Here is a 16,455-nt window from a genome sequence, read left to right as displayed (position 1 = left end):
CATACCGAAACAATAAAACAATAAACTTCCTATGAAATGAAAACAGTAAAGAATGGTATTTTCCCTCGACAACTTTACTTGATGCGAAAAAAATTATCTTATATCTCACTTCAATTGGTACTTTTCTTTTGATTTTTTAGTTTCCATTAAGTTTTTTATTCTAAGAACCTAAACTGAGAGTAAATATCACACATCATGGAGATAGCTATCACCAACTAATGAACAACTTTGCCTTGTGGCACCGAGTAAAAGTTAAAACATGGACGAAAGAGACAAAGCAGTGTCCACGTAGATTTATTTGTGATTTCTTATTTGCGGGTGACACTGGATAACATGGTATCAACATCATGGGCTGAGCCATGTGCAGGTAAGTGGGCTAAAGACTCATATTCAGGGCGTTTAATAGACGAATCTAACTGGAAGGAGTCTTTACTGACTCAAGCCTCGAACAACAGTGAATGTTCGGTTTGTTTGCAAGCCTACTCAGAACCAGACGAAACAATTCTTAAACAGAGTGCACAGCTCTAAATAACATTTTGGGTCAACTGCTACTTTTCCATATTTATCCGTTTCGATTAATGAAGGGAAGAGTACTCGTCCATTGAAAATAGTAAGCTCAGACTTCAGAGAATCAGAGGGTAATTATGACAAAGAAAAAACTTGACAAAGCTTCACCAAAAAAAAATTAACACAAAGTTGAATTTACGCTACCCATGGAAAAACGAAATAGGCCTTTTTTTCTACCTTTTCTGTTTGGTTACGGGACATCAACCACTGATTGTAATACGTAATCCAAAAGGGTTTTTCACTTTTCTTTTTCTTGAATAAACTCGCAAATTTTGGGAAAAAGCAACCAAATAGGAATTTGTACATATCAAATTTAAAAATGCAAACACGCCTAATAAATCAGACTTACAGTAACGGTCGGTTCTTCTTCTTCTTCATCCTGCTCCTCCTCCTCCTCCTCCTCATCATCATCATGGTCGCAGTCTTTAGTCCAATCCACCGTTTCATGCCCTAGCGAAGAAACCAAATTTCGGACATCGCGCAATTTAGAAAAGGTAATTCTTCGACACGGTGAGCAGAAGACACCACGACTGGGAAATTTTGCGGTGGAGGGGTGGGGTTTCTTGGTATCATTAAATTCATCAATGATCGACAACTTAGAATTGCATAGGAAGGGAATATTACTATTGGTAATCAGGGAAGAAGGCATTAGTTCCGACGCAGAGATGGGAAAACTATGTTTAGGGTTTTGTACATGTGGGAGTAGAAATATTGTTGCACTTTATTGTTGGCCCAAATTAGATAAACCATAACTAAACTTGTTTGGTTTGGCTTTGATTTTGAGCAACTTCTAACCGGTCCTGTCTGGGTGAGGTATAGCCGACTAGGTCCTGCCCAGAGAGCCTATAGCCCAGTAAGTTTTCTTTCATTATTTTGTTGACAAAAATACTCCTCGTAAAAAAAAACAATTGGAGAGAGACGATCCAACCACCACCACTCCACCCCACCATTGCCGCCGCTGCCACTACGTCACCACCACTGCCGCCGCCACATTGCCACCGTGTCGCCACCACCACCGCTGCCCACGCCACCACGCTATCGCCATCACCACCATGTTGCCACCACCACCACGCCGTTTCCGCCGCCACCACTCCACCATCACGACAAACCATCACCATCACGCCGCCGCCACAATCACCACTGTCACGCCGCTGCCGCCACCACCACCACCACCACAATCAACAGTGTTAATTTCTATTAAAATTAACAATGTTAATTCCTCTCTAAATTAACGATGCTAATCTTTATATAAATTTAAGCCACAATTAACAGTGTAATTAACAGTTGGCCTATATATACATCCTATATACCACCACTCCACCACCGCCGCCGCCACAATTAACAGTATTAAATTCTGTCTAAATTTATAATTAACAATGTTAAATTCAGGAGAAATGATATTGGCACTCCAAAATTTAATGCAGACACTCCAAAAAACAAAGGAAAATGACTTTGGAATTACTCTGATTTTTGAGTGCATGCATCAATTTTATAATTAGCAGTGTTAAATTATGTCCAAATTTACAATTAACACTGTTAGTTGAAAAAGGTGGAGACAGAGAAGGCGGTCGCCATCGAGTGGCCGGCGGTCACACGGAGGTGGAAGGACGGCATCGCACCGCTTCGGACGGAGTGATCCTGGTTGAAGAGAGGGGCGGTGGTGGAGGGATGGGCGGGGAGATTTGAAACCCTAAAATTATGAAATGGGGCATTCATTTTGTGAACCGCGGCAAAAACAACGATTGCAGTTTCAGACGGAGGCGGCGGAGGCATCAACATCCATGGAGGCGGCGGACGGAGGTGACGACAAAGGCATCGACATCCATGGAGGCGGCGGGGGTGGAATGGCCAGAGGAGGAGTAGTTGGCAGTGGAGCTAAGACCCGCAAAGGAGTGGGCGTTGGCATGGATGAAACCGGTAGAGGAGTAGCCAGTGGTGGCGGGGCTGACTAGAGGAGAGAAGGAGAGAGAGAGAGAGGGGGGGGGGGGACTGGGTTCATTTGAAACCCTAAAATAATGGATTATGTTCATTAGTTGCTATTTAAAGTGGAGTAAACAAGTAAAATCACACCCACAGGACTTAGTGAGCATTGCACTTTTATCTCATATGACTTGGTGGGCTATAGAATCCAATATTAGGACTAACCCAGAATTAACTTTTTGGTTGAGCTTTCTAAAGTCCAAGCCGAAGGAACCTGTTTGATTGTAAAATTTGTCGAAAACCAGACCAAATCGAACCGATTTCACCCTTGCTACTACTACAATATATTTCATTCTCTCAGTTTGTACTTATACAGATGCATTCTCTCAAATCTCAATATGCGACACGTCTTTTTCTATTTGGAAGATTAGATATTCGGGTCAGCTTACGTGCAACTCATCTTTTTCTGTTTGGAAGGTTAGAGATCTCCGGGTCAGCTTACGTGCAACTCAACTAATTTCCTTTCTGATCTTGTCATGCCGGGACTAGAAATTACTTCCTCGCGACCTAATCCTAAGAATCAAGGTCAATTGCGCATGAGGCAAATTCACCAACCAACTAGACTAACTATTGGGACATCAAGTGTAACAATTTGAAATTTTGGGGCTCGTTATACTTAATTTGAGAGGTTGTAAATGTAATTCATTCATTCATGAAAAAATGGAAAATGAAAAGCATAGAGCTGCTCCTTCTTTAAACCTTCGAGGCAGCTCTGTCTCCCTCCGTAAATAAAAAAATCTATACGTATATATAATTCTGCAAAATTCCGCATTGACTTTTCGGAACATCCGTCTCCGGTACAGCGCCACCATCGAATCGAAGCCATGAACATCTTCGCCAAAAAGCCCACAGCCAAAGGTTTGTGCCCTAATTTTGCTCTCTGGTTTTCAAATTCACATCAAATTTGGATTCTTTGTATGTGAATCTCCGGTCAATTGCTCATGTTTTTCGATTTGGTTCAAAATTGATCAATTAGTGTGGTTAGTTTGGACTTTGAGGCGAAAATGTTGTGATTCTCAATAAATTTTGTTTTTTTGGGGTCTATTGTAGAGGCGCTTCGTGAGAGTAAGCGAGAAATGTCCAATGCAACCAGAGGTATTGTTCTTACTTCTTACTTTTGTCGTGTTGAATTTCATGAATCCTAAGAAGTCGAAGTTCCTCTTCAGTTTTCGTAATCATAACGATGAGCATCAAAATTTGACTTTTTGGTCAACTTGATATGATTTGAAATTCCATTATGTAGATGCTTCATAATGAATTTTATGATTATTGCTCGTGTGCTAGAACTTGTGTTTCATTTACTAGTTTCGAAGTCGGTTTTTCATAGTAAATCTTGTAAATCTTCATGTATAAGTGAAGATTACTCGTTTTGAATCTGTGCTTCATAGTAAATCTTGTAAATCTTCATGTATAAGTGAAGATTCTAATTTCTATGTTGGCTAGTTGCTCTCTCCTACATAGCTACTCTGTTGATTACTTGATCAGTCACGGACATAGAAGTTGTATAATTGAATACGAGGGATTCCTGAGGTTGTTTTTGAATGGCTTTTTTCGGAAAATAGTTATACTTCTGTGTGGGGAATTTCATTATTTGGTTTAATGGCATTGAGGTGGTGTGATTGTAGAAACTGTTGAATAGATATGTTCACTTGTTGCTGCTCTCAGCATGAAGAGTCACATTTATTTGTTGGCATGGCAGACTTTATTTTCGGCTTAATGACTTGTTGGACTTTTGTCTTGATTTAGGTATTGAGAGGGAAATCACCACCTTGCAATTGGAAGTATGTTCAGAGTTCCTGGATGATGCTTCTTTTGTATGTTTTGGTTTTTGACCTATCTAATATTAGTTGTTGTTGAGACAGGAAAAGAAGCTTGTTGCCGAAATAAAGAGAACTGCTAAAACAGGAAATGAGGTACATATCGTATCCATGTTTCACTAATATTTTGAGGGCTTACTTAAAAAAAGAGGAAATCTAAGCTCCAGTTATTGATGGGATTCGTACTTGCTGGGTTTCTCTTTGTTGTCCATTAGCCTTTTTTCTTTTCTGGCATATATTCTGGTTGAAGCAGCCATTGTTTCATAACTTCCATATCAATAACAAATAACCATCTAAGTTAGTTGCACTCGTTGATTTATTCAGATTTGTCATGTTATTTCTTTGTATCTGTATTGTGCAGGCAGCAACTAAAACTTTAGCACGCCAGCTAGTCAGGCTTAGGCAACAGATTGGCAAGCTGCAAGGTAGCCGAGCTCAGATGAGAGGTATAGCAACTCACACCCAGGTGAAATCTCATAACCACTGTCTTTTACTTGTCAGGTTCCTTCGGTTTTGCATTGCGCCGTTTTCCTCTTATCCAAGTTCTCTTAGCAAGTGTATCTCCTTTGCAGGCAATATCTGCCCAATCATCAGTTGCTGTGGGCATAAAAGGGGCCACCAAAGCGATGGCATCTATGAGTAAGGTTAGCTAGTATTACCTTAAAAAACTCTTCTACCATTCATTAACATTGCATGTATGATTTATTTCTCGATTATAAGACTGGAGTCTGTTCAGCTGTGTTAAACTTGAAAGAATGGATCCTCGATTTAATTAGTCTGACAGAGTATCTTTCTGACTTTTGATTTTGTTAATGAACATGGGGAATGAAAAACAAAAGCTTGTAGTTTTGTTCAATACTTACTGTCCGGGATCTGTCTTATGTACAGCAAATGGAACCTGCAAAGCAAGCGAAGGTGATGCAAGAATTCCAGAGGCAATCAGCACAGATGGATATGACTGTAAGATTGTGCATTTTGTTTTTGAATGTTTTATGGAATGTTGATCAAGCTCACTTCTTAAGTTTCATAGTTGTGTAATCTAACTTTTAGCACTCGATGTTGCAGACTGAGATGATGTCAGACGCCATTGATGATGCTTTGGATGATGATGAAGCTGAAGAGGAAACGGAAGATCTGACAAATCAGGTGCACTTGATAAATTAGTGCCCTAATTTTGTGTGAACTTACTTTTTCGATGTGGATGCTGGAATAGTTTTGTTTTGAGTTTCATATTTATCAAGGGGGTAAAATAAGGACTTCTCAGCAGCTCATTTATCTCACTGCCCCAGATTGCATTCATTCTAATGAATGCATGTGTGTGTGTGTGTGTGTGTATATCTACGAAGAATAACTGTCTTCTAACGAAGCCTGGTGACTTTTTAAGGGTAATTATAGTGGGTGCTGATATTTCGCGTATTTAACTCTAAGCAACTTTTGGCGTAACATCACTATAGACAGTGTTGATGTTTCCCGTACTTTTGTTTGAGCACGGTCTAGTTAATTAAGTTTTGGATGTCATTGACTAGTGGATTTGTTCAAAAAATAAAAATAAAAATAAAAATTGACTAGTGGATTTGAAACATGGAACTGATGGCACTATTCTTTTCCCTGTTAAAATTCAAAGAAACTGTAATCTTTAACTATTTATTTTTCACTTTCCAGGTCCTTGATGAAATTGGAGTTGATGTGGCCTCACAGGTCTGCATTTCTAGGAATATTTTTTGAATTTATCTTTTCAATTGATGCTACTTTTATGTATCATGTGGATTTAAGTTTAACATGTGTCTGAGCAGTTATCAGCAGCACCAAAAGGAAGAATTGCAGGGAAGACAGCTGAGGGTGCTAGCAGGTACATTACTGTTCTTTGCCCTATGCCTTAGCCCCTCCCCATTTTTCCTCTCCGTAAACTATGAAAAGAGAAATTTGCTACTTTGGCGAGTCCATTGCATGATACAGCAACAGTAACATATGGAAACTGGATCATAGGAATTGTCTTGTATAACTTGCAATTTGGAGCAATCGTAATATTATTGGGTGAAAATCCATGGTCCGAGTTCGTTTCGTGTTTTAAAGAGGAAGGTGACATATTTGCGGTTTAATGCGGGTGTGAATACTGGGAATTCCTATCCAATTTTTGCAATTTACTTAATTTTGGCAATGGAGATTGATGCACGTGTTGGTATCAAGTTCTGATCAGTTATTTGACTCGCAGCCATAATTATGTTTCTGGCTGTCTTTTCTTTACGGCATCCTCTCTTCCCTGCAGTTCTAGCGTTGATGAGCTGGAGAAGAGGTTGGCAGCCCTTAGAAATCCTTGAGCTAAAGATTGGAGGACCTTGTTTTCTGCGGAAGTTTATGATTGGGGCTCATTCCTTCAATTTGTTCCAAGGTTGTACACTGGACACATATCTTTTCCGACCGAGCTTACATTTTTTGTCCTCCCAATCCTTGTATCCGATCAAATTTTCATGAATCTATTCTCGAGAAAATGTGCAACTCTCAGCCTATTAATGCTCATCTGAAGATTGTATATATATACTATATAAAATAATATTGAAGTTAGTTTGTATTTGCTCAAAATAAGAATGATTATAAAGTTAATCATCCGTGTCGGTGAACCTCCTCCTGTCGATACTGAACGTGCAAACCGATGTTTTGATGTTGCTGCCAACTGCTATACTCTTCTAGTCGTCATAACTACGAAATGAGAATGACTGGAAATCTCTCTTCCTTTGCAAGACTCACTGGAAATCTCTCTTGCTTTGCAAGACTATGGTTCGATAAAATATTATCGAATTAGGCCCCGTTCCAGAACTTGAATAAGTTTTTATTTTTTGTTTAATAATAAGACTTGTTCCACAAAATAAGAAGTAAGTACTTATTTTTTGGTCAAGGCAACTTTAAACTCAAAAATCATGTGTTTACGCAAATAATTTTCCTATCAATATGGATCTTATTCGATAGATCTCATTGAGATTTTTAATACGGTGCAAAAAAAATTGAAAAATTATTTTTCATTTACGTTATTTTTGAGTTTGAAAATGTAAAATAAGCTGCTTATTTGAGTTTTCTAGAACAACCCTTTCTTATTTTTCTTTGTGAAGTTCCAAAATAAGTACTTATTTTTTAAAAAAGTTTCTGAAACGGAGCCCCGAGAATTCTGTGGAATTTCACAGTGGAGGTACTTTGATTTTAAATCCTTGGCAAAACGATCTAGATTCACGCCCAAATGAGGTTATTTACCAGCAAGAGTTGAATCCGGCAAGGGCGTTACGAGCAAGAGCCGAATCCAAAGTCCATAGCACGATTCATTTCAGTTACAATGTTAAAAGTTCAATTGTACTCGAGAACCATCAGCTCAACAAAAGGAAGCTCAAGATCGATGCTGGCATTAAATCCCCATGTTTACGACTTAAAAGGATATTTCATGGTACATCAACGGCAGCAGTATTAATCACAGCCACCAAGTCTCGTACATGACAGAAATTTCCGACCATGTAAACTCAACCTTATAAAATGCGGCACACTGAAAGAGGGAAGAAGAAAAAAAAGTGGACAACAAATATTGGCAGTAAAAATGCCAATGCTTTCCCATGTACAAGATTGAGATACTGCTATAGACTCAACAAATAGAGTGGTTTTCATCCACTTGACACAAGAGTGGTACTTTTTAATGGACAAATACCCACCCCATTTACTTCCTTATTGAGAGAAGCTCAAAGCTGCGAAGAGGGTCGTCCCGGGTCCCCTTCATGATTGAGGTACGTGTAAAAGATGATGATTTTGGATCTACTCCCGGTTGGATTCTTTGTGCGGTGGACACACGGCCCCCACTCGAAGCCAGCCGGCTAGAGCGCACTTCACTGGGTTCGGTGGAGGAGGTTGGTCTGCTGGCAGAGATGGCCCGTTTTGAGGAGCTTCCATTTCGAGAAGTTCGGCCTCTGTCTGAATCAAATTCCTGTAAAATGCACGTGTATTAATTTTACGATCTCAAGTGCAGGCAGGGAACCTTAATGCTTCATCTCTTTGCATGACTCAAATAAAGATTGGTACTGAGAGTAGATTTGATTAATTAGTCAGACTAAACCTCGAGATTCTAATCATCGCATGCATGGGACAATTGTAAGGTTTTATCTGTCAGACACTTTCCTCATCATGACTCAAGAGTATACATGATACATCCTGGAGCGAGGAGTCATACGATCAACTATTATGCATACCACCCAGCCATTAAATTTAATCAACAGAGAATCAAGAACTGTTTGGAGAGCCAAAAATGATGGAATAGTAACTACCAGTGCTGAAAATGAAGCCAGGCTCAAACTTCATCTCAAATTGATTAGATGGTGGGAAAAAAACCATGAAAGTGATTAATACAGAAACATAACCAATGAAATCACTAATACATTTTTTTTTGAACATCACCCATACTGGAGATCGAAAGGGTAAGGCAGGTCCAAAAAAGAATTAAAGCCACAAAAACTTAATGCATAAATTTCCCTAAGAAATAAACATTACCACATCCTTAGATGAAGGCACATCCTCTGAAGTCCTGTTTTTGGAGTGGTCACCATGCCGACCAGAAGTCGAAGCATGTTTTCTAGAAAATACTTCAACTGCACCTGAGAATTTCTCTCTAATCTCTTGCCCTACTGGATAAAACAGATAAAACACAAAGGTCAAGCACGACAATCCATCAGAACTATCAGTCTTCTTTGGAATTAGGGTAGGGCATGTGAACTTGGCTCTTCCCATAAGGTGAACCCCCAACCCAGAAAATTAAAATCCCAGATGCAGCATGTGTTCAATCGTTAATGGGCCAAAGCAAGTGCTACGCCACAAGAGGATTTGTTGCCTCCACTCCAATTTGAACATTCTTTATTACAAAAGCACTGAATGTGCTGTGGAAGCAACACTATTTAAGTTTTGGCATCATCATTTCCATTACCAATTCAAGTTCGGGTTAGAGAGAATACCTGAGGTCCTTTCTGGTCTCTCGGCAGATGGTCCAGGATTTAGGCCTCCACTCCCGCTGGGAATCTACATGGAATTAAGTACCATTACTTAACCCCCCCAAAAAAATTAAGTACCATCATGGCAAGAAAAGTACTCCATCCATCACATTTACAAGCACTTACCCGTCCTCTAGAACTGGCACCAATCTGAGGATACTTCAAGATGGTCCAATCGAACACATAATCGAACTGATAACCTGCAGCAGTAGCAAGACCAAAATGAAAAACAAGTCTATAATATACACTAGATCTAGAAGCTTTAGATGCTCATCGAGACTTGGCGGGTAACAGGGGGGGTGAAAGAAGAATTGAAAGCAAATCATAAACACATCCATAGGCTATTACATTTTCAGTTCTTATTCGCAAATCATAAACACATCCATAGGCTATAACATTTTCAGTTCTTACTTACCTTCTCGAATAAATAAGTCGCGGAAAAGCCTCTTCAAATACGAGTAATCTGGTTTGTCTTCAAATCGTAACGATCGGCAATAGTGAAAATATGATATGAACTCCGATGGATATGATTTACAAAGTACCTATTGAACACAAGTGATCAAGCAAAATGTCATCCGGCAAATATAAGTAAAGCAACATGTCCAACAATTCCATCCAATCACTGAATCAGGGTGTTCTACAAGCCCAAACACAGGCCAAGGTAGGACCAGCCCGGCAGAGTAACTAAACTTAGTTCAACCTGGATTGAGCAATGTCATTAATCATTTGTAAGATGAGAGCAAGATTAAATTACTATGGCAGCCTATCTGTCCAGCAACGCTTTCATACTCAAACTATTTCAATTTTGATTAATAACCCATGTTCATAACTCACAAACTTGACTCTCAAGTGTGTCTAGGACCTGCCAAGATGTTAAAATGGGCATGAAGCCCGATCCATCCCTAAATGGGCACAGAGCATATTTGGGCTCGTCAACAATTATTTAGCTATTGCCGAGCAAAAAAAAAAAAAAAACAATTATTTAGCTAGGAAACTGTCTTGGGTCAGAGCGTCAATTTTGACATCTCTAGCATTCAATCAAAACTGATAAGCAACACTTATTTCTGAAAACGAGTTTAACTTATCCCTAAACTTAAGAATTCAAAATTTACATTTGATAGACGCAGTACCTCTATCGGTGTTAACATCTTCTTTTCACTGATCTTGTCATATTTCTGCTTTTTTGTTCCGGCTTTCAGCCCTTGCCAAGGAAGACTGGCGCAAAGGAACCATATGCAACAAATTTAGGGCAAAGCAATGAAACAAAGCTATTCTAAAGATTCAACAAGACAACGCCCCAAGAAAAATCATATAGAGATAGCTCCAGTATAAGTTCAACCTTCCTCTTAGGAAATACATAAGCACGTAACCAAGAGATTCCAGATCATCCCTTCTGCTTTGTTCTGCCAGCAAAGTTAAGGACAATTAGATGAAACATACATGTATGTATCTAAAGTTGTGACAACCTATCTAGTATCTCCTAATGTTAATTGGTAGCAGTAGCACAGAATGAGACAGTAAACCACTCACCCACTCCAAGGTGTGTGTTAACACTAGCATAGCGAGCTGTGCCTGTGAGATTTTTATTTTCTCTGCAAAGAACAGAACTTGTGGTAAATAAACCAAAAAAATAAGCTCAAAAACTACACAAAGGTACAACTCAGAATAAAAAGAGAGGAAAAAAACAAATGCAGAAAAAAAAATGTGCAAAACAAAGTTGGTCAAGGATATGGAAAACCAATTAATCTCTAGCAAATTATTGGGAAAGAGGACTTGCATAGCTGACTGCATGATGTGAACATTGTAACCCCTTGTTGCTTTGATTGAAGTTGAGATCAATTACATCATACAAGCAAGCTTGTAATGGGAAACACAATAAAACGAAGAAAAAAAAAGGACACAAAATTCCCCTTTACAACGAAAAGGTTGAAACAAAAGGATAAGAAAATCCTTCCAAGGGGAGCTTTTTCACCATGAGGAAATCTTACAGCAATAATGAGAGTGAAAACATATCTTACTGGATCTCTAACTACACACAACAGAGTATATCTGTGTCGAACTGATGCCAAACAAGATGGCTAATCAGTCATACCATCTCTAAGTACTAACCAACCCTCTCAATGGGTCCCTGTAAGTTATTAAGTGTGAGTGTAGAATGGGATGCAGAACTATGTACAACATTGTTTCCCCAGCTAAGGGGACGGCCTTGCCCTCCCAAAATACCTAAAAGTGCAATAAGAAACTCTTTGAAGCTGCAAACATGCACTTTGCATGTATATGCTCCTATCTGCAGTGATGCAAGGGTGCTAACCAAGCCAGCTTTAGCATGATAAAAAATCTGAAAAGTGATACTGCTTAAAATTCAACATGTTGGAATAGTCTCAAAGGATAGAAAATACATCAAATCATCAACTGTGAGACTATATGGATTCTTCACCTGTAAGGTATGTGCTTATGAGTCTGAAGATCCCTGTACTTTTTTGCGAGGCCAAAGTCAATGACATATACCTGCAATAAAGAAGTGGTGGAATTGTTAAGTAAGGATAACAGCAGACTGTTGCTATACACTACCTCCGTCCCAAAATGTTACACACTTTTGGGAGTTCTAACTTTTAAGGAATATTATTGTATTGTGCAAACACCTGTCCAATCTTACCCTTCCAGTGTACTTTGACTACTTGAAGATTTGAATTTGAAATTTTGGGCCCAAAAGAAAAGGGTAAAATGGGAAGTTTACCATATTTTGCTTTTGAATATTCAAAATAGACAAATTATATGAGACAACAAAAAGCATGAAAGTGTAACAATTCGGGATGGAGGGAGTATGGAATTGGAATGACCATAATACCCCTAAAGAATATCGCACACATGCTCTATATCATATACAACTGCAAACTATTATAGACTACAATTCAGTATATTCCACACAAGACCAACTATACATGAATCCCCACTTCCTCAGTGTCTCAGACTTGGTAGCAAACTCAAGATTATTGTGATTGTGATGCATCCACTTTGAATGCATCTCTCTCAAATCCACTATACAGTTCATCTACGAACTTGTCAGGCAGAGGAGAAGCTTCTTCTCTGGAGTAGCCCAAAGGTTAATTCCAAATGAGTCTCCCCTTCCCTTTTGTTATTTGTTTGAGAAAAGGTTACCTCTTTAAGCTTATGTAGTGTTTGTGGTTTTATTCTAATCCATTATAGATCTAGTGACTTTTAAGAAAGTTACAAGTCTAAGTCTTCTTTTGTGATAATATGATGATTTTGTACCGCAGTAAGTTATCTTCTATGAAAAAGTGAAGGCAAAACTAATAGCCATTACTCATGGAAACAAAATAAGGGGTTACTAAACACCAGGGTTCTGATTGTGCATTCGGTCTACAATTAGAAGCCAGAAGGTGTCTCACAACTGACAAGTAACTAGTGTTATTGCATATTAACCACTGCATTCTAGGATCAGATAGTACATATTGCCAAAAAAAATGGAACAAAGAAAAGGAGTAACTGCAAATACCGAGCAGGACATGTCCCACAGATTGCAAAAGCACAAATTATACATCACGAATTTACCTGATTTGCTTTGCGCCCTAGGCCCATTAAAAAGTTGTCAGGCTTTATGTCACGGTGAAGGAAACCTCTTGAATGCACGTATTCCACTCTGTTAATCTAAAGCCGTACCAAACAAGTGAATTATTAGAGTGACTTGGCAGTTCAATACACGTTTGTTGACATATTTGCTGCATGTAATTACCAATTGATCTGCAAGCATTAATACTGTTTTCAATGTGAACTTCCTGTTGCAGTAGTTGAAGAGGTCTTCCAAGCTTGGCCCTAGAAGATCAATGACCATGACATTGTACTCACCCTCTACCCCAAACCATTTGAGGTTGGTAATTCCCGCTACATAGAAAAAAGGTCAGAACTCTGAGAAAATAGGCAGGCGAAAAAGAAAATTAAATCATGGAGTTAAGCAAGGAGAGGAGGAATTCAACAAGAAAAATGTTAAGACCAAAGCAGATTTAGTCCTAAAGTCACTCTGATTAGAACCAAGCCTTGAGAGTTGAGACCCAATCAATTGCGCTCAGCTCACTCTGATGTGAACATTACCAAGAATTAGAGATGCGTATGACAATTTCAGAATGCAGCTCACAAATCAGCTTAAACGAAAAAAGAAATTGCAAAAAGCAAAAGCAAAATATGTTTAGCTACATAGCTTCCATCCACTCGCTAGACATCTACAAAGGTGATTCACTGTGTTTTCCAAGATATCAAGATAAATGAAACAATTACTACCCATCGAACCCAATGTTTTTTCCTTTGTTTTGTAACTTCAAAATAGCCCCTCCTAGGAAAATTAATTAGATATTGTGCCAACATCAAGTAATACATGGTCCACAGAGAGAGAGAGAGAGAGAGAGAGAGAGAGAGAGAGAGAGAGAGAGAGAGAGAGAGAGAGTTACTTCCTCCTACGAGAATTGTATAAATTTTGGACTCATAATGAAGTTGAGGATGCTTCGTCTTGACAGATTCCTGGAATAGAAACCGTAGAACTAAATAAGGTTGAGAACCACTATATAAAGTTCAAAAAAGTCACCGATACAACACTTGATAAGGGAAACTAGTTTAGAACGTAGTGAGCAGAGAACGATGCAATGATATCCAAAGTAGGCCAGTGGTGCAAGGCTTCACTCCAACTCATATGGGAGCTCATTCACAACTTAAAGAGTCTTTGCTACTTCCTCATCCCAAACTCAAACGAAGAAAGTGTTCTATGATTTAGTTTTCCAGGTACTAAAGGTTCACAACAGAAGAACTCCTCAAGCAACCAAGGATCTAAATCAAACCCAAGTCGCAAAGCCAACAATTTACAAAGTTTAAAAGATCAATGTGATTAACAAAAAAAGCATCAATTTGCGAATGGAATCGAGGTAAAAGCTTAAACCAAGTAATGTCAACAATATCATTTTTCTTCAAGAGCTTTTCACATCATAGGCAGAATTACACATGCATGTAGTCAAAGAGAAAAACAAACATAAGCAAGTTTCAGTATCCTATCAGTCGCATGAGCCAACTTTAAAGAGTCTATGATAAGAACATACTCAGAGCCATGCAAATTGCAGAATTTACTAACACAACTCAAGAAACATCCAATGCAAACAAAAACTGCAAAACATTTACAACCAATTAATCAATACAGAGAGAGAGAGCAGAATACCAGCTTGATAGCCACTTCCTCTCCAGTTTGTACATTAACACCTACACAATTGAAGCAAATGACATTATACCCCACAAAGAAATCAGAAAACAATTCAAAACTAAAGAAGATTAGAAGTTACTATGAAACACAAGGCTAGGGCAGCATTTTACCTAAATAAAGCTCTCCAAAAGACCCACTGCCAATCTTCCTCCCCAGCTTAAACTTTCCACCAATAACATGATCCATTATCTAATCAAAGCTTGTTTATTCTTTTTACCAAACAATTCAAAAACCCCCAAAAAAATCTATCAAAATTTGCCAAATTAACACTCCAGCGGATCGAAAAAGCCCATTAAACACAAAGCGATAGAACACCGACAACGATCGAAGAAGTTACGCAAGCCCTAAATTTTTGGAATGGAAACCTAATCCAAAAGAATATGGGCGGACATCAATCATCGAAGGAAATGATTCTGCAGAATATACATGCACGGATACTTGAATATATATATTATACATAAAAATAAAAACAAATAATGACGGATTTAGGGGGGGACAAACAAGCGGATATCTGAGAGAGATCAGAGTGAAAAAGACGATTATGTTTGGGTGAAAAAGGGAAAGTAAAAAAGGCGTGAGGAGAGAGAGAGAGAGAGAGAGAGAGGATTGATTGGAAAAGTAAAGGAAAACGAGGTGCGCAAGTATAATGGTTAAGGGGAGAGCAGGTGGCGATTTGATTTCTTTTTGGTGTTTTTTTTTGTGATTTTAATTCCTGTTTTTGGGGGGGGTTAAATTATGAGGGGTTAAGCGGCACCTTCTCTCTCTCTCTCTCTCTCTCTCTCTCTCTCTCTCTCTGCCGCGGCCTAACCTTTTTTCCCCCTCTAATTTCTCTCTCTACGCGTATGCAATTAGGCGCATGTGATATATAACGCGTTTAGATTCACTTTTTTTTTATTTATCCGCTATTTAGATTCACATATTGTTACTAATTTCTGAAAAGAGTGACGTTTCTAAAAAAATAAAAATAAATAAATAAATGAGCCCTATTTTTTATTTGTCTTTGAAAGTTTTTTTACTCATTCTATTTTCATAGTCTTTGAATTTATATAAAAATTGTGTTATTTAAAAAAAAAAATTCATAAGTATCTTCCTCAGTCCTCTGGAGACAAATTAAAAGGGCTACAATGCCGAGCGGTCGATCCGACCGTTCATTTTGGCACGGACGGTTCAAATCTCATTCGAGCGCATAAAATTCTGAATCGTCTATTGCTCCGATCTTAATCCTGAAATCCGAACCGTCGATTGCCGAGATGAATGGTCGGATCGGCCTCATCCATGATTTTATTTCCGAAGAAAAAAAAAATACTCATCCATGGTTCACGTGGGATACTAGTTTTTTTGGTCGGTGATTAGGGCTTTTCTAAAAAATCATTCAACTTTTGTCTTTGCTTACTTCTAAATTTCCAATCTCAATAAATCAGTAAGGAGTTTGAAGTGGGTGGTCCAAATTTAGACCTGTTGTTTTGGTCAGCCAACTAGTCCATAGACTTATCTGTCATGGGCTGAAATGTGTCTGGAGGAGTAATTAAACAGGAGTGCTACACAAACAGCTAAAGCTGTACAGACAACATATACAAATCACTTTTGAACCTGTTTTGGGTTTCACAAAGATAATCGGGGTTGTTTATTTTGTTTAAAATTTGATTTTTAGGGTCCTTGCAAAAAATCATCTCTAACCGATATCGCTAAAGACATTTATGAATCATCCAACTTTGCTTCAGAATTTGGCCTAAATTCTGAAGCAAAGTTGGATGATTTGTAAACGTCTTTAACGATATCGGATTGAAATGATTTTTTACAAAGACCCTAATAAACAAAT

The 16,455-nt window shown here is 38.5% G+C and overlaps 2 protein-coding genes across 8 annotated transcripts in view; one reads left to right on the top strand and one right to left on the bottom strand.

The window, feature by feature from the left end:
- The window catches only part of LOC131313081 (casein kinase 1-like protein 10), a 38,918-nt gene extending 23,634 nt beyond the window's left edge, over window positions 1-15,284 (bottom strand). For 2 of the 7 annotated variants that reach the window (XM_058341167.1, XM_058341168.1), the window contains exons 1-13: window positions 14,747-15,283; window positions 14,595-14,635; window positions 13,840-13,909; window positions 13,131-13,279; window positions 12,950-13,045; window positions 11,814-11,884; window positions 10,907-10,968; window positions 10,716-10,779; window positions 10,507-10,591; window positions 9,792-9,918; window positions 9,503-9,576; window positions 9,341-9,404; window positions 917-1,020 (exon numbers count right to left, since the gene is read on the bottom strand). In XM_058341167.1, coding sequence (XP_058197150.1) covers window positions 917-1,020; window positions 9,341-9,404; window positions 9,503-9,576; window positions 9,792-9,918; window positions 10,507-10,591; window positions 10,716-10,779; window positions 10,907-10,968; window positions 11,814-11,884; window positions 12,950-13,045; window positions 13,131-13,279; window positions 13,840-13,909; window positions 14,595-14,635; window positions 14,747-14,822 — 1,083 coding nt within the window. In that variant the 5' untranslated portion in view covers window positions 14,823-15,283. Of the gene's footprint in view, window positions 1-916; window positions 1,021-7,750; window positions 8,323-8,882; window positions 9,017-9,340; window positions 9,405-9,502; window positions 9,577-9,791; window positions 9,919-10,506; window positions 10,592-10,715; window positions 10,780-10,906; window positions 10,969-11,813; window positions 11,885-12,949; window positions 13,046-13,130; window positions 13,280-13,839; window positions 13,910-14,594; window positions 14,636-14,746 lie in introns of those variants that run through there. The other 5 variants (XM_058341170.1, XM_058341169.1, XR_009196066.1 and 2 more) reach the window with 5 other exon arrangements.
- Window positions 3,192-6,968, top strand: LOC131313082 (vacuolar protein sorting-associated protein 2 homolog 3). The gene is made up of 11 exons (XM_058341173.1): window positions 3,192-3,405; window positions 3,598-3,642; window positions 4,294-4,328; window positions 4,410-4,460; window positions 4,726-4,830; window positions 4,937-5,008; window positions 5,253-5,324; window positions 5,430-5,510; window positions 6,027-6,062; window positions 6,158-6,213; window positions 6,631-6,968. The coding sequence occupies exons 1-11, from the start codon at window positions 3,372-3,374 to the stop codon at window positions 6,680-6,682; spliced, it is 639 nt and encodes a 212-aa protein (XP_058197156.1). The 5' UTR covers window positions 3,192-3,371; the 3' UTR covers window positions 6,683-6,968.
- Window positions 15,285-16,455: the final 1,171 nt, after the last annotated feature.

Source organism: Rhododendron vialii, chromosome 13a (assembly GCF_030253575.1).
Source record: "Rhododendron vialii isolate Sample 1 chromosome 13a, ASM3025357v1".
NCBI classification, from domain to species: domain Eukaryota; kingdom Viridiplantae; phylum Streptophyta; class Magnoliopsida; order Ericales; family Ericaceae; genus Rhododendron; species Rhododendron vialii.
The sequence above is the reverse complement of the archived record's forward strand: the minus strand, read 5'-3'. Positions and strand labels throughout refer to the sequence as shown.